The sequence below is a fragment of the Aethalodelphis obliquidens genome, unplaced genomic scaffold (genome assembly GCF_003676395.1).
Source record: "Aethalodelphis obliquidens isolate GAN/ISIS:26980383/991018 unplaced genomic scaffold, ASM367639v1 scaffold4, whole genome shotgun sequence".
In the NCBI taxonomy this organism is placed as follows: domain Eukaryota; kingdom Metazoa; phylum Chordata; class Mammalia; order Artiodactyla; family Delphinidae; genus Aethalodelphis; species Aethalodelphis obliquidens.
In genome coordinates, this window is record NW_020837948.1 from 62,026,787 (window position 1) to 62,046,595 (window position 19,809).

General features: G+C 38.3%; 3 protein-coding genes across 11 annotated transcripts in view; 2 read left to right on the forward strand and 1 right to left on the reverse strand.

Annotated features, from left to right (window-relative positions):
* Positions 1–3,145, reverse strand: part of RAD17 (RAD17 checkpoint clamp loader component) — a 31,693-nt gene extending 28,548 nt beyond the window's left edge. For 5 of the 6 annotated variants that reach the window (XM_027100924.1, XM_027100926.1, XM_027100923.1 and 2 more), the window contains exons 1-2: positions 3,022–3,145; positions 1,693–1,796 (exon numbers count right to left, since the gene is read on the reverse strand). In XM_027100924.1, the coding sequence (XP_026956725.1) occupies positions 1,693–1,796; positions 3,022–3,037 (120 nt within the window). In that variant the 5' untranslated portion in view covers positions 3,038–3,145. Of the gene's footprint in view, positions 1–1,692; positions 1,797–2,664; positions 2,708–3,021 lie in introns of all 6 variants that reach the window. The other variant, XM_027100925.1, reaches the window with a different exon arrangement.
* A 73-nt stretch (positions 3,146–3,218) lies between these two features.
* On the forward strand, positions 3,219–18,228 carry AK6 (adenylate kinase 6). 3 transcript variants are annotated; one of them, XM_027100939.1, is made up of 6 exons: positions 3,266–3,272; positions 3,469–3,509; positions 5,525–5,617; positions 14,799–14,857; positions 14,966–15,111; positions 17,696–18,228. In XM_027100939.1, exons 2-6 carry the CDS (start codon positions 3,482–3,484, stop codon positions 17,886–17,888), a joined length of 519 nt encoding a protein of 172 aa, XP_026956740.1. In that variant the 5' UTR covers positions 3,266–3,272; positions 3,469–3,481; the 3' UTR covers positions 17,889–18,228. The 3 variants fall into 3 exon arrangements, with proteins under 3 accessions (XP_026956741.1, XP_026956740.1, XP_026956739.1); XM_027100940.1 differs by lacking the exon at positions 3,469–3,509 and having other exon boundaries at positions 3,219–3,314; positions 17,696–18,219; XM_027100938.1 differs by lacking the exon at positions 3,266–3,272 and having other exon boundaries at positions 3,273–3,509.
* TAF9 (TATA-box binding protein associated factor 9) lies at positions 3,273–7,644 on the forward strand. Of its 2 annotated transcripts, none has more exons than XM_027100935.1 (3): positions 3,273–3,509; positions 5,525–5,617; positions 6,600–7,643. In XM_027100935.1, the coding sequence occupies exon 3, from the start codon at positions 6,617–6,619 to the stop codon at positions 7,412–7,414; it is 798 nt and encodes a 265-aa protein (XP_026956736.1). In that variant the 5' UTR covers positions 3,273–3,509; positions 5,525–5,617; positions 6,600–6,616; the 3' UTR covers positions 7,415–7,643. The 2 variants fall into 2 exon arrangements, with proteins under 2 accessions (XP_026956736.1, XP_026956737.1); XM_027100936.1 differs by lacking the exon at positions 3,273–3,509 and adding an exon at positions 3,510–3,761 and having other exon boundaries at positions 6,600–7,644.
* Positions 18,229–19,809: the final 1,581 nt, after the last annotated feature.

A 19,809-nucleotide genomic window follows, 5' to 3' on the forward strand; every position in this document is an offset into this window, starting at 1 on the left:
CCATGGTAATGATGGATGTCATATAAATGAATATAGAATACAAACTTAATTCTTTTTATTAATTATAATCTTCCCAGAATAAAGATTAGACTGATACTTTAAAAACTCATTTGTAGCTCTGAAACACAAATATTAAAATTACCTACCAAAAAAAGAAGTAAAACAGAATAAAGAAAAAAAGGCATTATTTTAACCATGTAGAGCAGTAAGAAAAGTAACACTTCTGCCTTGACCAGGTTAATACATTCACAAACTAAGAACCATTTTATACATTCAAATAATCCCTACCGGCTTTAAGATATGTGAAGATAGGTCTAAGAATACTGACACTATGAATAGTTTGTAATTATGACTTGATTATATTTTTCTTCAGTTCATGAAGCAACTAATATGTTTATGAAAGGGAGGCAGGCTTTCCAGGGAGGGTTATTTGTCAGATTTGTTTAGGAAAACGAGTACTAGTTTAATAGAGCAGGAAAATCAGTGAGTTCTATTTCATGGTCTTCTAGTCTATAGAAACTATTAACCCCTCTACGTTTCCCTCCAACACTTCCTTTTCTTTAAAATCCTTTGTAAGAATACACACAGAGAAATGTCAAATTAAGCAATTTTAACCTAAAAATATTTGAGCATTAAAAAGCGTTCTTTTTTTAATAATTAGAATTTTAAAAGTGGACTTTTTCTTAACATTCCAACAGTATAAATCTAAAAAAATCTAGCTTAGTACCTGACTTTGTAATTCCCTGCCTGGCTAACAAGATTATATTTTCCTTGAAGAATACTCAGCCATAGTTGTGAACCATTTATTTGACAATGCTCCTTTCTGGGAGACAAACAAAACAAAAAACAGAGGCTGGAGCTGAAAGTAGGCTCAGGAGAAGCAATACTTTCAAGTATTTTATGAATGTGAAATTAAACTTCATTCCTCTTATAAACAGAATCTAGAATTATGATCAGCAGTGGGTAAAGAAATGAAGACTTTTTGGAAAAAAAATTTTAGTCATAGTTACCCAATTTATTTCCTCCTCTTTAAAAAGACTATTACTGGTACTACAATTTTGGCCCCTTTCCTCTATTTTTAAGAGTACATAAAAATATTAGTAGTAGTAAAACTCTTGATAGCAATTCTGATCTAGCGATTCCAATCTCCATGTTACTTATACATTTTACAGTTTTCTTACGTAAATATGGATTTCCATTTACTTTAAAAAAAAAGAGGAAGAGGAAGAGAAACAGCAAAGTTAAATAATTCACTTAGAGTAAGAGAAAAATCAGATCCACCACTAGGAAAACAGCTAACTTTCAGTATACTGTCTGATACCCATCCTACCCACCCGCTAGCCTTGTTGAGAACTGGCACATTGAACCACCTAATTTCTAAGAAGCAGGGCTTGTTGTTAAGCTATAACACCAACTACAGCTCATGTATTTTCTTTTCTTCTATTGCTCTTTCATTCAAGAGTTTTCAGCCTTTTCTTTGTGACCAGGATTGTAAATAAACATTTTTTCAAAATTAAGGTTGTGTTTTCAGTGTACAGTTGTTTCACAATTTATTTTTGAACTTTTTAAATCACTAATTACAACAAATACTGGGCACCATTACTCTCATAGCAGTAATAAGTCATTGGGAACACATATAAAAATTTATAACTCCTTTTGGGCAGTTATCACATGGCCATTTTAGCGTCATACCTTTGTGGAAGATGCCTTTGGTCTAAGAAAAGTTTTTGACATTATAAACTTTAATAGTTCCCATCCGTAGTATACAACCTGTAGTACATTAAAGTATAATTCACCTACGGGAAAAAAAGAAAAAAAATCTCAAATTAAGATAAACTGTAAAACAGAAATAATTAATATATATTGATAAAAATCAACGACATAATAAAGTTAAGGCTCAAGAACTAGTGAAAGAGAACACAGCAAACATACATGCAGCAAGAAATCAAAATACTAAAATAAATTTTACTTTTAATGACTATAACTGTCAAATTATCTGTGGTGATGTAACGTTTTTCCTACAAACTCAATAATGTATTAGAGAAAACAGAAAAACTACACATTTGTGAACCTATCTTTTGTCATTAAGAAAAATTAAACAATTTTATTTGTGTAGTTTTCATACTGAAAATTAAAATTCCCCACATTTCAAATTATAAAATTTCAAAAAATTTTCCAAAATTTCAAAAATAATAACAAAAAAAGCACCATACAATGAATTCAGACTTATCACTTACTTTGGACAAAGACTTTATATCTTACAGTAAACTTTTTCTATAACTGTTGTTATCTGAATACGTTATTATGAAATTTTTTGGCAACACTTCCTTCTGACTTTCATAGTTCTTCAATGTTTATACAAACTAGTGAACTCACCAATTTTAAGTTAGCCAGAAGGAAAGTTTTTTAAGGTCTACAAACCTGTAAGCTGAGCTTTATAGTTTGGAGTCACACATAATTTATGTGTAAATACTTCCACACCCTAGAAAACAAATCATACACACACACACACACAAATTGTTCACGACTAGAGAAGTTTTTGCTTTGCGGTTTCAAAGAGATACATAGGTGGAAAACACAGAGTTGGCAGCTCGAAATAAAAGACGCAGACTGTTGTTATAGTCAGGACTCTAGTCGCTCTTTGAAAGCAAGACTGACAGTTACCTCCTTGAAAAAGCAGGCAATTGTCCTTGATGGTACCAGGTTTCTGAAATGAGACGTCAGAGATAGAAGAGAACCTGAAGAGTATGTCTAGCAAACCCACCACCATCCTACACACTGCACTGGGGATACTAAGCTCACATATTCGTCCAACGTAATACTGCTAGTCAAGGTAAAGCCGAGATGAGCTCGCGTGCCCCGGCTCCAGGCCAGAGCTCTGCACCCCGACCCGTCTCATCCCCAGACGGGATGGGCAGGTCGGGAGGAGGAGCCATCAGAGTCTGGGAAGGCGAGAAGGCAGAGATGGACTCGCGTCTCTACGACATATATACACCGCAGCCCCAGCCGCGGCAGCCTTACCTTCCGGTAGCTGCATCCCCTCGTGGGCCAAGAGGAGCGGTGGAGCCCAGGCTCAGCTCCAGGTGCAAGGGAAGCCACCCAGCCCTAACCGGGCTCAGCGCGGAACCCTCTCGGAGGTCCCGCCTCCCGGGGACCTTCCAGGTCGGTCGGCGCTTCCGCGACACAGCCCGAAAGGCGGGGCCTCCTAAGGAGCTACTGTCTTAGGCATCCAGCGCATTGCCTGACCGGAAGCGCCGACCCGACGTGTGCTCGTACTTCGTACACTGCGATGGAAGCGTGTCATAGAAAGCCAGGTAACCAATGGTGGGTGACGAGGCGGCGGAGGTGGGTCGCGAGCGACACTCCAGGCCTCGAGTACCCCGGCGCCACTGGCGCTTGCCGTTACCCTCCCCTTCCGGCCCCTCCCTGTAGCGTGTAGGGCGCTTGTGCGGAGGCGTCGGGAGCCAGTCCGGCGAGGACCATGTTGCTTCCGAACATCCTGCTTACCGGTCAGGGGGCGCACTAGGGGTTGTGGTGGGCGGCGGGGCTGGCGCGGGGCGCGGAGTGCCCTGGGGCCTGGAAAGCCCGAAGTGGGGTCGCTTAGCGTTCTATTGCGAGGCTCGGCGAGGGTCGCGTGGAGTTGTAGTTGTCAGGGCCTGTACCCCCCGCCCTCGCGACGGTTTTGCACGAGGCTGGGGGAAGGGGACGACGGACGTTAATTCTTTTGCTCAGAGGTTGGCTACTCGGTGAGGCGGAGAGAGGTAGATAATATACAGTTCCCTTTTTTGGCAAGCTGCCTAATCTTTCGTAATCAGGTTTTTGTCTGTAAAATGGCTGTTGCTTCTTTACTTGGCGGGGTGTCTGCGTGGTTAGCGAGATAAGGTAAGGCAGTATTTGGCCCTTAGTAGGTCCGTTAATGGTGGATGTTTTAGTCCTTAGGCCTCTAGGGCCGTCTCTTATTTTCCCTTTGTATCTGAGAGATTTCGATGAAGGGGTTCGGATGTTTGCGGTGTGGGGTGATAAATTTGCTGTATACGCTTGCGGAGTTAGCATCAGGGGCTTATTCTTTGTGTTTTAAGAAGTAAAGGTATCTACTGAGCATCTCTGGTCGTTTCTCGTAGAGATGCTGTAAAATTCCCGGGCTGATCGTGGGTTTTTTTCTGGGTCTTTGGATCCATACTCAGGGCGCTTGTTACCTGTGAGGAGTAGTAAAATGCCGCATAACGACTTTAAAAAATATTTCTGGTCGTTTAACTCTGAAAATGTTTACTAAATTGTAGTATTTAATAGCAACATAGGGCATTCCTGGAAAAATCTAATGGGTGTAGATGCTGTTGCAGCACAATAAAATTTGAGGCGCTGTTTGTGGATCAAAGCCAAGTTTTATCCTTTAACAAAACGTAAGCATATTGGCAGCGCACAAGTCCTGTCTGTGTCTGAGAGTAGCAGATTAACCTCAACAGGTTACTATTTAGCCTTTAAGCGTCCTTAAGGGGAAGATTTTACAATATCTGATTTGTTTGGGTCAGACAGTGTCTTGGTTTTTTAATATTAAGCCATATCGTCAAAAGTCTAAATGTGAGCGTTTTATTGAAAACATGGTGAGTTGAGGATTCAGACTTGGTGTATTATAGTGGACTGGAGGTAAAAATGTTATTGCCCTTATAGGTAGACTTGACTTATTCCTTCCTTTTTTTTTTTTTTTTTTGCGTTACGCGGGCCTCTCACTGTTGTGACCTCTCCCGTTACGGAGCACAGGCTCCGGACGCGCAGGCTCAGCGGCCATGGCTCACGGGCCCAGCCGACTCTCAACCACTGCGCCACCAGGGAAGCCCAATTCCTTTTATCTTTAATTATAATGATCAGGTTTTGTAATTTCAGTGGCGTTAGTTCAAGTTGAAAATTAAGTTTTTGATTATTTATCTTGAAACAATAAATATAAAAAAGGGAAGGTGAAGAACAATGTATAATATGGCCATTTATGTAGAAGGAAATATATGGTGTGTGTATGTATGTATGCACGCAATGTGTGTATATGTACACGTGTAGTATGCTACCATATATATGTATATATATGGATGTATACACAAACATGTATATGACTTCTTTGGAGAGATACATAAGAAAGTGGTTTACACTGGTTGTCTCTAGGGAAGAGTATAGTGGATATTCTTTCATACTGCTTAACTTTTTTCCATGAACAATTTAATTTTTTTAAATTAAAGCAAATAAATGATGGCAGTTTATTTGAGGTAGCTAGTTTTATTCTGGGAATTTCCATGGTGGTGGCAGATAGTCTGTAATTGTCATCAGATTCTCCCAAGCCCCACTCCTGGTGAAATCAGATACACTGGGTGAAATTCTGATATTCAGCAGGCTTTGGGTAGTTTTGATTAGATTATGGTGTGTGTAATTTTATATAGGATTGCTAATTAGGAAACTTTTCAGTTGTTAAGAAGGCAGATTAGAGGCTAAAGTCTAATAAGTATTCATGAACAGTATTTTTCTGTGGCTTGTCTTGCAGGTACACCAGGGGTTGGAAAAACCACGCTAGGCAAGGAACTTGCATCAAGATCAGGACTGAAATACGTTAATGTGGGTGATTTAGCACGAGAAGGTAAGGGGCACTTTGGTGTTAGATTTGTTTAAAAAAGTGAAAGGAATAATGGAGTATTAGTACTGTACTTGTGAGAAGGTACAAAAAGCAGAGAAAAATTGCCATGAAGGAATTAATGCTCTGTTGGGGACCCATAGAAATAGAACATATTGTCTCATGCTTTGTCCTAGTTATTTTGACCACTACATCCCCTCTGCAGTTGGCTAGCAGTTCTTGTGGACAGTAATAAGTGGGATAGCTTCCAGGAAGATTAGACTTAGGACAGTTTGAATATGAGGAAGAGGGAGAGTATTTTTGAGTTGGGCAAACACGTAAAGGTTAGGGTGGTGCTAAGCATATATATCTATGGAGACAGTGAGTATATGAGCTCACTGGAAGGACATGATTTTGAACTCAGGCAGTAGGACATGGCTGTCCTATGGTCTTTTCCTAGATTAGTTTGTAGGTGCATGCCTGTAAGCAACTGCACGGGTTTTTTTTTGTTTTTTTTTTTGCGGTACGCGGGCCTCTCATTGGTGTGGCCTCTCCCGTTGCGGAGCACAGTGTGTGCAGGCTCAGCAGCCATGGCTCACGGGCCCAGCTGCTCCGCAGCATGTGGGATCTTCCCGGACCGGGACACAAACTTGTGTCCCCTGCATCAGCAGGCGGACTCTCAACCACTGCGCCACCAGGGAAGCCCCAACTGCACATATTTTAAAATGTTGTATGTTTTTGGTTATTTTACCCTGTTTTTCCCCAATCTTTTATCACTCCCTTATTTGTGTCTTCATCTTTTTATATTCTCTAATGGGTAGAAAATAAATTTAAGTGAAGGGAACTTTAAATGTGCCTCATTAAAATTAAAAAGATTTAGCGTATTTTTTAATTTATATTTTTAAAAATTTAACATGTATTTTAAAATTTTAAAGTTCCTGACAGTTGCTACTAAAGTAACTATTTCAGGTTTGATCTAATGTACATATTTTTTTCAAATGATCTAAAGTCTGATCACCGGATATCATGGAGTCTGGCAAGATGGCTTCTCCCAAGAGCATGCCGAAAGATGCACAGATGATGGCACAAATCCTGAAGGATATGGGGATTACAGAATATGAACCAAGAGTTATAAATCAGATGTTGGAGTTTGCCTTCCGATATGTGACCACAATTCTAGATGATGCAAAAATTTATTCAAGTCATGCTAAGAAGGCTACTGTTGATGCAGATGATGTGCGATTGGCCATCCAGTGTCGTGCTGACCAGTCTTTTACCTCTCCTCCCCCAAGAGATTTTTTATTAGATATTGCAAGGCAAAGGAATCAAACCCCTTTGCCATTAATCAAGCCATATTCAGGTCCTAGATTGCCACCTGATAGATATTGCTTGACTGCTCCAAATTATAGACTTAAATCCTTACAAAAAAAGGCATCTACTTCTGCGGGAAGAATAACAGTTCCACGGTTAAGTGTTGGTTCAGTTACTAGCAGACCGAGTACTCCCACGCTTGGCACACCAACCCCACAAACCATGTCTGTTTCAACTAAAGTAGGGACTCCAGTGTCCCTCACAGGGCAAAGGTTCACAGTACAGATGCCCACTTCACAATCCCCAGCTGTAAAAGCATCAATTCCTGCAACATCAGCAGTTCAGAATGTTCTAATTAATCCATCACTAATTGGGTCCAAAAATATTCTTATTACCACTAACATGGTGTCATCACAGAATACTGCCAGTGAAGCATCAAATGCATTGAAAAGAAAACGTGAAGAAGATGATGATGATGATGATGATGATGATGATGACTATGATAATTTGTAATTTAGCCTTGATGCATGTAACATGTATACTTGGTTTTGAATCCATTGTACTGAGATTAAACATGCATGCTAGATGTTTCCATGTTGTGTTTTAGAAAAATAGTATTGAATGAGTAAATATGGTTACCATACTTTTCAATTGAGATATTGTGTTGGATTTTCTTTAATAGGATTAGTAATGGTTTTTCATCAGCCTTTAAGTGTAAAAAATAAAGTTGTAATTCATCCATTTGATTGTTGGTACTTTGGCGATAATGTTTTTACATTTTTAGATGCAATTTTCTGCCTCATTATCACCAACAGAAATAACAGTTGCAAAAGCTTGAAGTTGTTGCAGTCTGTTCCTTACCAATAGTCACTTGTAGTGTCTTCACGTGTTTAGGTTATAGTATGATCTCTGGTGTGTAAGTCACTCTTATGGGCCATTCTTTCAGATTGCTGAAGTATACCATGTCTGTTTTTTAGAGAGACCACTTGGTCAGGATTTTTATTTATAGCGAATCCTCATCCATTTAGATTTATCTTTCTCAATTGCCAGACTTCTTCCTAGGTCCCATTTTTCTATCCCTTTGGATATATTTAAGGACCCTTGGTGTGGCTCCCAGTATCTTACCACTTAAAAATTTTTGAAGTTTTAGGGCTTCCCTGGTGGCACAGTGGTTGAGAGTCTGCCTGCTAATGCAGGGGACACAGGTTCGAGCCCTGGTCTGGGAAGATCCCACATGCCGCGGAACAACTGGGCCTGTGAGCCACAACTACTGAGCCTGCGCGTCTGGAGCCTGTGTTCCGCAACAAGAGAGGCCGCCCCCACTTGCTACAACTAGAGAAAGCCCTCGCACAGAAACGAAGACCCAACACAGCAAAAATAAATTAATTAATTAATAAACTCCTACCCCAACATCTTTAAAAAAAAATTTTTTTTGAAGTTTTTTCCCATTATTCCTTTTTGCAGGTCAATTTTTGTGCATCTTTGCTTGTCATATTCTTGATACTATAAGCTAGTATCATGCTTATATTTTTAATCCAGGTTTGGCATTCAAATTATAGTTAATAAAACTTAGGTCTTTATTTGCTACTGTGCATAGCTTGACATTCTCCATTTTTTTTTTTTTTTTTTTTTTTTTTTTTTTTTTTTTTTTTTTTTTTGCGGTACGCAGGCCTCTCACTGTTGTGGCCTCTCCCGTTGCGGAGCACAGGCTCCGGACGCGCAGGCTCAGCGGCCATGGCTCACGGGCCCAGCTGCTCCGCGGCATGTGGGATCTTCCCAGACCGGGGCACGAACCCATGTCGCCTGCATCGGCAGGTGGACTCTCAACCACTGCGCCACCAGGGAAGCCCGACATTCTCCATTTTATACCTATATGAAATCTGGTTTTGTTCCTTTGCCTGTTGAACTTTACTGTTTTTGACAAGTGATTTCAGAGTCACATACGTCAGTCAATTTCAGTCATGTCTTCCAGTTCTCATCTCACCCACTCAATATTTCTAAACTTAATGAAATTACTATATAATCTGTCGTGAATAGCACTGAGAGCAACAGTAACACCAGACCAGGGATATTCCACTGTGAGACACTCCTTTTCCTCTTCACTGAGTCTCCTTGTACTCAAAAGATGTGTGTACACTTGATGGTGCATGGTCCTGACCATCCTCTTTGTATTTTATTGAGATTATTTCATGAGAATCTGCCTTAAAGGAAAAGTGGAGCTTTTTTCCCCTCCCATTATGCCAGATAAAGGATTTCTGATCTGATTTGGCATGTGTTAGATGAGGTGCTTTATAGTGATTTCAAAATGTACCAGATTTTTTCCCTCCGATGCCATCTGAGTGTATCTGAAAATCTTACTAGGAAATAGTCTGAGACATTCAGCCTCCTCATTTTTTCCAAATGGTAATATGTTGTAAGGGAAACCATGCAATCTTCTGTAAAGCAGTGTGGTTCTCAACAGGGGGTGATTTTTGCCCTCCAGGGGACATTTGGCACCTGAGATATTTTGGTAGTCATAACTGGAGTGGGGGGTTGCTACTGACCTCTAATGGGCAGAGTCTAGGGATTCTGCTGAACATCCTACAACTCACAGGACAGCCCTCCACCCCCATAACAGAATTATCAAGCTCAAAAGGTCAGTAGTATTTCAGGTTTAGAAACCCTGCTATAAGTAAGGAGACAAAAAACAAAACTGGTTTTAAACAAATGTGTCTAAATGGAGTTTATTGCCATCCTAGTAGTCATGTTGAATGGCTGTATTATTTGTAAGAGACCTTCTTTATGACATTTAGAACTAAAGCAGGAAAAATTAGGTGGGGAATTAAGCTTAATAAAACTATGGAGAGTCCTGAATGTGGAGTGACTAAGAATGCTTTTCTTACCCCTGTTCTTCCAGTCTCGCATTCCTCACTTGATGTCCTTTCCCATATGCAATCATTTAATTAAACTTCTACCAGCATCCTTAATTTTCCTGCCACCAGTTTTATCAGTCTTCAGCCTCTATGCCTAACCCCAGGATGCTCATATGTCTAGACATTGGATGCATTTCAAATATCTGGCCCTCAACACTTAAAATCTTGATGTGTTTCTAAGGCAGGGGTTGGCAAGCTGCAGCTGTTTTTGTAGGAGCCACTAGCTAGGTTAGGCTGCAAATCCTGAAGTATTTATTGTCTGGCCCTTTACAGAAGAAGTTTGCCATTCCCGCTCTAACCTATGTGTATCGCATTTTTTTCCCTCACCTGAATCAACTACCACTGGAAGCCTTTGAAACTAACTTCTCCGTTGTCCTCTCTCCAACACTGCTCTCCCAATCTTTTTATCTGATTCTCTCATTCCCACCATATATACCTCTTTCCCCTGTGAACTCATTGCAGCCATCTTGTAATCCTGCCCCTCCCTCTGGTAATTTCATTGACTCAGGACTAGTTAGTCCTTTTTACTTATAACTCTTAAATTTATTATTAAACCTTAGCCCAACATCTAGACATCTACAAGATTTAACCATCTGGATAGTTCCCACATATTTCCAAATTAATGTTTAAAAAGCACATGTTCTGAAGTCATCCGTGACTGCTTGCCCATTCCTGATTCCTGTCACCCACACATTAAAAACGCATTTATACACTACACAGATGCACTTGTCTCCTAATCTTGATAGTTTAAAAAATCCCTTTGATACCCCTATCCCATTCCTAAGACCATTAACGCTGTGTCCCTTTGGTACCGCTATACCATTCTCAAGACCATTCGTGCTGAATCTCTTCTTCTGTATCTCTTCCCTCCCTCTTCTGTACACCATCATTATGTCCTTTAAAAAGGGGGCGGGCGGGGAGAGGGGATGAAATTACTTGAACTTTTTAATGATAAAGGCCACTTACCTTAATGAAGTAATGAACTGGCCACAGTTTACCTTCAGCCCTTCCCTGCAGCCACTATGCCCTATGTCCCCTTAAGTCTACCCACAGTGCACTATTGTTCTTCACACGCATGGGGAGTCTTCCATCTCCATGTCCTTATACATGCTATTCCCTTTACCTGTACATGCCCTTCCTCATCTGTCTTATAAACAGTTCCTTAAAAGGCCCTACTCGAATGCCGCATCTTTTGGTGCTAACTTCTCTTGGCAGAATTCATTGCTCTCTTTGCATAAAAGGCCAGGTATCAAAGCTCCCAATCCTTCTAAACCAATTAACTTCTTATACTAATTGCATTAGTATAGATGCAAAATAGATGACTAGCATCCCTATATGGTTAGCTTTAAAGAACGGCTTTCACGTTGAGTGTATAAATGATAGGATGGCAGTTAAAGGAAAGGTCATGTTTTTATAGCTTGACTAATGACAGCTTGGAAGGTCTTTTTAAGGTAAGAAGATCATTTTAAGCCTTTTAACCGGCTCCACAATCAATTTTTTTCTGCAAGTAATTTATCTAAGTAAATCATAAAACTTTGTTTAGGAAACTGATTTAAGTTTCGATAATTTGATGAAATCAAGCTTTTTTTTTCCTCTTTGCCGTATGAAGATCCACTGTATAGACAATTATAAATGTGACTACCAGTTGAAGTTTCTAAAGTAGCACAAATTTTTCCTCTTTTTGGAAATTTGAAACAAAGTTTAGAATTCATCTCTCTCCATTCCTTGGAGTACAGGTTATAATTACCACCTAAAATTCTGCAGTAGCTTTTATATGGTATCCATGCTTCTTCTGGACTTGCTTCCTTCCAACTCCACACAGAAATCAAAATGATTTTTAAAAATTTGAAATTAATCATGTCATTTCATGCTTAAAATGCTTTAATGATTTTCCTTTGCTTTGGGATAAAGTCTAAACAACTCAGTGCAGCCTTCAAGGTCTTTTTTTTTTTATTTAATTAATTTTTTTTTTGGCTGTGTTGGGTCTTCATTGCTGCGTGCCAGCTTTCTTTACCTGCGGTGAGCGGGGGCTACTCTTCATTGTGGTGCGTGGGCTTCTCACTGCTGAGCCTTGTCTTTGTTGTGGAGCACGGGCTGTAGGCTCGCGGGCTTCAGTAGTTCTGGCACTCCGGCTCAGTAGTTGTGGCTCGCGGGCTGAAGAGCGCAGGCTCAGTAATTGTGGCGTACGGGCTTAGTTGCTCCACGGCATGTGGATCTTCCCAGACCAGGGCTCAAACCCGTGTTCCCTGCATTGGCAGGCGGACTCTTATCCACTGCGCCACCAGGGAAGTCCCTCAAGGCCCTTTTTAATCTGGCCTTAATCCCCCTGACCCCTTATCACTTATTTTCTAACTATTCTGAAAGACTTTTCCTCCCTTGAAAGGCTTGCCCTCCTTAGTCTCTCTGCCTTTGAATATCTTGTTTTCTCTGTTAAGAATCGTCTTACCTACCTTTTTTTTCCTGAGCTAACTGCTTCAAGTTTCCACTTAGAAGTTACCTGCTTCAGGAAGCCTCCTCTAATATCCCAAGTTTATGTTCCTAACCTAAAAGGTCCCCATGTTATTGCTCCCAGAGCACCATGATCCACAGCATTAAATATTACAATTTCCAGGTTACTTGTCTGTCATCTCCCATTTTATTGTCAACTCTTCGAGGGAAGGACTGAGTTGGTCTTCTTGTTCAATTTGTTCACTATTATATCTTCCTTATCTCTGTAATTACTGGTACATGGTGTTTGATAAATGTTTTTTGAAATGAATGTTGGAAAGCTTGAATTACACTATTTTATTAATATGTATTCACATGACTTAAGAATTCCTGCATTTCAGCATTGCAGTATATAAAGACTTTAATTCTAAAAGTTAATGCTGCTATAGTTGTCTGTGTTTTAGGCAGCATATATTTTTAAAGATTTAACTAGTCTGGATTTAAAATATGAAGGAACATTTATCTACTCCAGATTCCCACATAGTACAAAATCAGCTGTAGGTATTCTTAGATTTTGTGGCATTGTAAAAAAAAAAACAAAACATATGTGTGTGTATATATATATATATACACACACACACACATATATAGTATTGTAAAAATAACAGAAATTTAACAACCTGATATTTTACTTACTTAAGTTTAATTACATAATATTTTAGCAAGTTAGTAAACAAGATTTAACTAATTCGCTATTGTTGAACATTTTAAAGCATCTTTTTAAATTTTTTTCTGGTTTGAAATTCAATGGTCAAAAGAAATCTCTGAACGGGTATAACGTTTTACTTTTAAAAATTATTCGTTTCCAGAGTCAGTTTACTAAATGCATGTATAACTAATATAACAGGTATAAAAAGCCTCATTTAAATTTTCATCTCTTTAGTAGCTGGGAAAGTACAGTATTTTTTCATGTATTGTTTACTAATTATCTTTTCCATCCTGTGTGAATTTTTTTCTTATTCTTTCTTAAGCTACTTATTGTTATTTTGAATTTAAGGTATTTATATAATCTACATTTCAGTCCTTTGTCCTAGTATTTCTCCCTGCCATTTTTCATTTTTTTTTAATTATATTATTTTTCATCGAACAGAGATTTGACATTTTATATGTTTCAATCAATTATTTTTTTTTTCACAAACTCAAATGTATCATACCTTTGTAGGTTTAATTTTCCATTAGTTATCTTTGGAATTAAGAAATTAGCTCTTGGGGCTTCCTTGGTGGCACAGTGGTTGGGGGTCCGCTTGCCGATGCAGGGGACGCAGTTTCGTGCCCTGGTCCGGAAGGATCCCGCATGCTGTGGAGTGGCTGGGCCCGTGAGCCATGGCCGCTGGGCCTGCGCGTCCGGAGCCTGTGCTCCTCAATGGGAGAGGCCACAACAGTGAGAGGCCTGCGTACCGCAAAAAAAAAAAAAAAAAAGAAAGAAATTAGCTCTTTAATTCAGCTAGGGTTTGTGGTGTAAAGTAAGGGTTTAGATTAGTTTCTATATTGTTAACCAGTTTTCCCCATACCAAGACAGTTTAACTTTTTAGCTGGTAAGAGTTTCTGGTAACTGAACTGTAACCCAAGAAGTCAGAGGCCACACTAGGATGCTAGAGAAATGGTTCATGTGCCCAGAATCAGCCCACAGACCCTCCAGGAAGACAGTTAAAACTGCCTTTGTGCCTTCCACAAACCCTCAGGACCACCCCTTTGTCACTTCAGAACTCACGCTCCTTTGAAGCTCATTTCAACCTGTGCCAAACTATTAAGGGGAAAGAGGTGGGAAGACTATAGCATGCTCTTCGAGATGGCTAGAAGAATGATCTAAGCCTGCCTTAGAGTATATACCTCCTAGGGATTCAGGGTGAGGGTGGGATTGGTATGTCTCACCTCCTTAAGACACACTTCCTTTGAAAGGAAGCTTTAATTTGTTGAAAAATTCTTATGTTAGATTTAAATCTGCCTTCTTTATGCCTGCCCCCATCATTCTTGTTTTACCTTCTGAAATAAGATATTCAACCCTTGGCTTTTGGGGATGCTGGAATTCTAGAAGTGAAGGAGCATCTGGGTACTGACTCTCCTTCCCCAAACCCCATGAAGATGTGACCTTAGTGACAAAGGGTTCATTTCTGGAATCAAGAACCTGCTGTTCCTTTTAATAAGTTTCATATCCTTCGCCTAATAAATTTGGAACTTAATCTCCTGTTAATGTGTGTATGAGTGTTTGTATCCATGTGTCCCCTCTTCGCACCAATCTGTAGCTCACTGAAACTAGTTCTCTTCTACTAATAGCCCCACAAATTCTGAAGCTGGCTATTATTCATTCTTTTTCAGGTATTTTGTTATCCAAGTTTCCTTCTAGACAAAATTCTAATTTATCAATACTGCTCTTTATATATGCTGTCCATATGACATCTATTGTATTAGTGCCCTCCCTTGTCTCTAAGAGTAATTGAAAATTACTGAAAGTTACTTAGAAAATACTACTTTAATATGCCAATGTAAATCTCTTTTAGGGCAGTTATATGATGGCTATGATGAAGAGTATGATTGTCCCATTTTAGATGAAGACAGAGTAAGTACAATCTTTTTTATACAGTATACATTTAAAATTTATAGGAAAGTTGACCTCAGTTTTTTTTAAAGAGTATTCATCTTTTTTTTTTTCTCCCCTTTCTTACAGGTAGTTGATGAGTTAGAAAACCAAATGAGTGAAGGTGGAGTTATTGTTGATTACCATGGTTGTGATTTCTTCCCTGAACGCTGGTTTCATATAGTATTTGTGCTGAAAACAGATAACAGTGTTTTGTACAACAGACTTGAAACTAGGTAAGGAAGGAAGAACACTGAATCCTTAAAGTATTATGTAAACTTTTACTCAGATTCCTGAAGTTGGCCAACATGAACATCATAAAAGGTTCTATTTGAAAACGTGACTACTTTATTTTGGTCTTATTATAAACCAAGTCTGTACGGTACCAACATTCTGAACCTAACGGAAAAAGGTGCATTCGTAAAACGCAAGCAGTAGTTTCTGAGTAAATGAATACCTCAACTGACAGTCTGATTCAGTAAAATGTACTATATATATCAACCCTACTTAGTCATGCTTTTTCCTTAATGTAAAACTTTTATAGGAAAACAGCCAAACCAATAACATACTCTTTGCTATGGAATGAACATTACCCACTCAAATCATCCTCACAACAGAAATGGGAAAGCTTATGAAAAGCTGAAGATAAATGAACATTTTACAACCTTTAACAAGATAAATTAACATTTCACAATATATTTGAGTTCATCCCTTCAGGAGAGCATCAGACTTAATCCAGAATAACCAGAAAAGCAAAATTCTATGGAAGACATTTTCCCACTGTCTTTTGATTCAAACTGTGGAAAAGAGGAGATTTTACAGGAATTTAGAAAGCAGTCTCCAGAAGGAAAACTCCAGAAGTTTGCCTAACTTCAGGTTCAGAATTTGTGGTTCTCACTGACTATAGTCAGCTCTGACTAAGCACCATTGGATGGGATACTCGCAGATTCTTGCACAAAAAAGTATAGTGGCAAATACATAGGGAAAGTTAGGTTGGGGCTATACCTAAAACTTTCATCATCTTTCTTTAGTCAGGGAAAAGCCATTAAAAATATTTGAACAGAGCAGTAATAGAGACAATACGGTACATATGTGTTTTCTAAAAGACCATTTAACATTTTTATTAAAAATTACTATTTTATGTAAATAACTAAAGACTAAAGTATGAAAAAACTATGAGAAAGTAGTCTTGTTTTAACCGTTGAAAACTCTTACAAAGTTAATCACCTTAAAAAAAGCTTTATTGAGATAAATTCACATACCATGTGAATTGTACACCCATTTGAAGTGTACAATTAAGTGGTTTTGAGTATATTCACAGAGTTATATATCCATTACTATAACTAATTTTTAAAAATGTTCATCACCCCTCCCCCACCAAAAAACCCATACCCATTGGCAGTCACTCCCCATTTCCCCTCAGTCCCTAGTCCTAAGCAACCAGTAATTTACCTTCTATCTCTGTGGATTTGCCTGTTTTGAACTTTTTATATAAATGAAATGATACAAAATGTGATCTTTTGTGTCTGGCTTCTCTTACTTAGCATAACGTTTTCAAGGTTCATCTGTGTTATGGCATGTACCAGTACTTCATTTCTTTTTATTGCCAAATAATATTCCATTATATGGATATACCATATTTTATTTATCCAGTTATCAGATTATAGACATTTGGATTGTTTGCAATTTTTGGCAATTACGAATAATGCTGCCATGAACATTCATACACGTGTTTTTGTGTGAACATTACATGTTCATTCATTTATCTTGGGTATTGAATTTCTTTAGGAATAGGATTGCTAGGTCATATGTTAACTATGTAACCTTTTGGGGAACTGTCAGACCATTTTCCAGAGTGGCTGCACCGCTTTACATTCCCAAGAGTAGTGTATGAAGCCGCCAGTATTTTCACATCCTTGTTATCTTTTTGATTGTAGCCATCCTAGTGGTTGTGAAGTAGTATTGCATTGTGGTTTTCATTTGCATTTCCTTGATGGCTAATGATGTTGAGCATCTTTTTATGTGCTTATTGGCCATTTGTATATCTTTTTTGGAGAAATATCTATTCGGATCTTTTGCCCAATTTTTAATTTGGTTATTTGTCCTTTCTTTATTAAGTTACAAGAGTTCTTTACATATTTTAGTTGTAAGTCCCTTATCCGATACAAGATTTGCAGAAATTTTCTCCCATTCTGTGGGTTTTTTCATAAAGTTAATCATCTTTTAAGTACTTCAATTTAATTTTGATTGTTACAAAGTTTAACTAATTTGAGTTTGAATTTTTCTTATCTTTTTTCACTAGCTAATGAGTTGGCTAATTTACATCTGCATAAAGATTATATAATTTTTTCAATGTCTTTGGAATTGGTAAAGTACAGATACATCTGTGTGATCAAGTACCCAATCAGTATATGCTATTCCTTATCATATGCATTTTATTTTATTATATGCCATCTATTTGTTTTATGTGTCTATATCTTAATTCCTTAACTCTTGAAATTTAGGACCATAGCTATAGACTATTTATCTCATAGCTTGGCATCTGGCTTGAGGTAGGTAGATGTTTGCTAATTGAGTGGCTGACAGATTGTAGGGAAAAAAGTCTCAGACAAAGCTAAACTTTGGTCCTTAGTTTAACCCTCTCTCTTGTCAAAGAAGTCTCTCATATTCACAGAAGCCAATCTGTTTTCTCTAGGTAAAGAGCCTACAAGAAGTATTTTTGCGTGATTTTTCATGTGTTCAAAAGTGTCCAGTTTCTAGTCTGTTCCTAAAACTCCAGTTAATGCCATTCAGTTTGTTTATCTTCTCTTTGCCTTCTAGGGGTTATAATCAGAAGAAACTAAAAGACAATATTCAGTGTGAAATTTTTCAAGTTCTTTATGAAGAAGCCTTGGGATCCTACAAGGAAGAAATAGTGCATCAGTTGCCAAGCAATAAACCAGAAGATCTAGAGGATAATATCAATCAGATATTGAAATGGATAGAGCAGTGGGTCAAAGATCATAGCTCTTGACTTAACAAGAATGCCACTTTACAATCACTCTTGATACCTCTCTGCTGACATCATATAAACTGTTCAATTATCAGTATCAGTACAACTTTCTTATTGAAATTGTGCTGTTGGACTCATAGGTAGATAGTATAAAGGTTTATGTTTAGTTTTTTTTCTCCATGAGAAAGCTAAACAATCTCAAGTATAATGAATAGTATTATTAAGGATTGAGAGTTAAAACTGTAATCGTTTAATGCTTCAGTTGCTAAAGAATAAATCTGATCAAATGGTTGGATATCTTTTATTACAGAAGAAACTGAAGATGATCTCTTAAAATAAAACTTAGACTAAAGATAAAGCATCAGTCTTCCATTTTTATTTCTTTAAATTAAAAAAATGGAAGTGGTAATACTTGCACTTTGTATAAAATTCAAAAGGTATGAAAGCGTATACAGATGGCGCCCAATTTACAGTGGTTCAACTTAGGATTTTTCGACTTTACTATGGTGCAAAAGTGATACGTGTTCACTAGAAACCGTACTTTGAATTTTGACCTTTTCCTGGGCTAGCAACGTGCAGCACAATACCTGTGACGCTGCGCAGCAGCAGGGAGCCGCAGCTCCCAGTCAGCCAGGTGATCGTGAGAGTAAACAACTGATACACACAACCATTCTGTTTTTCACTTTCAGTACAGTAGTCAAATTACAAGAGATAGTTAATCCTTTATTATAAAATAGGCTTTATGTTAAGATGATTTTGCCCAGTTGTAAGTTAATGAAAGTATTCTGAGCATGTTTAAGGTAGGCTAGGCTGGGGACCTCCCTGGTGGTCCAGTCGTTAGGACTCCACGCTTCTACTGCAGGAGGTGCAGGTTCCATCCCTGGTCTCGGAACTAAGATCCCACATGCTGTGCGGCGCAGCCAAAAAAAAAATTTTTAAAGTAGGCTGGGCTAAGCTGTGATGTTTGGCAGGTCAGGTGTATTGAACGCATTTTTGACTTAGGATATTTTCAACTTATAATGCGTTTATCGGGAAGTAACCCCGTTGTAAGTCAAGGAAGATGTGTACCGGAAAGGTAGGTTTCCCTTCCAGGCTACCCTGTTCTTCAATCACCACTAGATTCCCTCCCTTTAGGAAATAATGTTACTCATTTCCTGTGTATCTTTTCAGAGATTTTATGCCTGCAAAGCATGTGTGTGTGTGTACTTTTTTTTTTTAAGCATATGGTAGCATACCATGTAAACTTCTGTAATTTCATTTAATATATTTTGGATATTATACCATCTTAGAACATACAGACCTTCCAATTCTTCATTCACTTTATTAAGGTATAATTCACATATCATAAAATTCAGCATTTTAAAGTGTACAATCCATTTTTTAAATCGTATTCACAAGATTGTGCAACTATCCCATGCTGTAACACTTTCATCACCCCACCCAAAAGACATCCCATACCTATTAGCAGTCACTTCCCATTCTTCCCTTCTAGCCCCTTGCTATCACTAATCTACTTTGTTGCTATAGATTTGCATATTCTGGACATTTTATATAAATGGAATCATACAATATGTCATCTTTTGTGTCTGGCTTCTTTCAATTAGCATAGTGTTTTCAAGATCATCCATGTTGAGGCTTTACGAATACCTCGTTCCTTTATATGGCTGAATAATATTCCACTGTATGGCTATTCCACATTTTGTTTATCCATTCCATCAGTGGCAGAGTTGGGTTGCCTCCACTTTGGGTATTATGAATTATGAACATTTGTGTTCAAGTGTTTGTGTGGATGTATGTTTTCAACTCTTGGATATAGCTAAGAAGCAAACTGCTGGGTCATATTGCAACTGAGTTTAACGTTTTGAGGAAATGCCAAACTTTTCCAGAGTGGTTGCACTACTTTATATTCTTACCATCCATGTATTAGGGATCTAATTGCTCC

What these genes read in the sequence shown, in the direction of transcription:
- AK6 (XM_027100939.1), top strand. Translation starts at nt 3,482, where the DNA reads ATGTTGCTTCCGAACATCCTGCTTACCG. An exon ending in TCCGAACATCCTGCTTACCG is followed by an intron (nt 3,510 to 5,524) that starts GTCAGGGGGCGC and finishes CTTGTCTTGCAG; the next exon opens with GTACACCAGGGGTTGGAAAA. An exon ending in GGGTGATTTAGCACGAGAAG is followed by an intron (nt 5,618 to 14,798) that starts GTAAGGGGCACT and finishes AATCTCTTTTAG; the next exon opens with GGCAGTTATATGATGGCTAT.
- TAF9 (XM_027100935.1), top strand. Translation starts at nt 6,617, where the DNA reads ATGGAGTCTGGCAAGATGGCTTCTCCCAAGAGCATGCCGAAAGATGCA.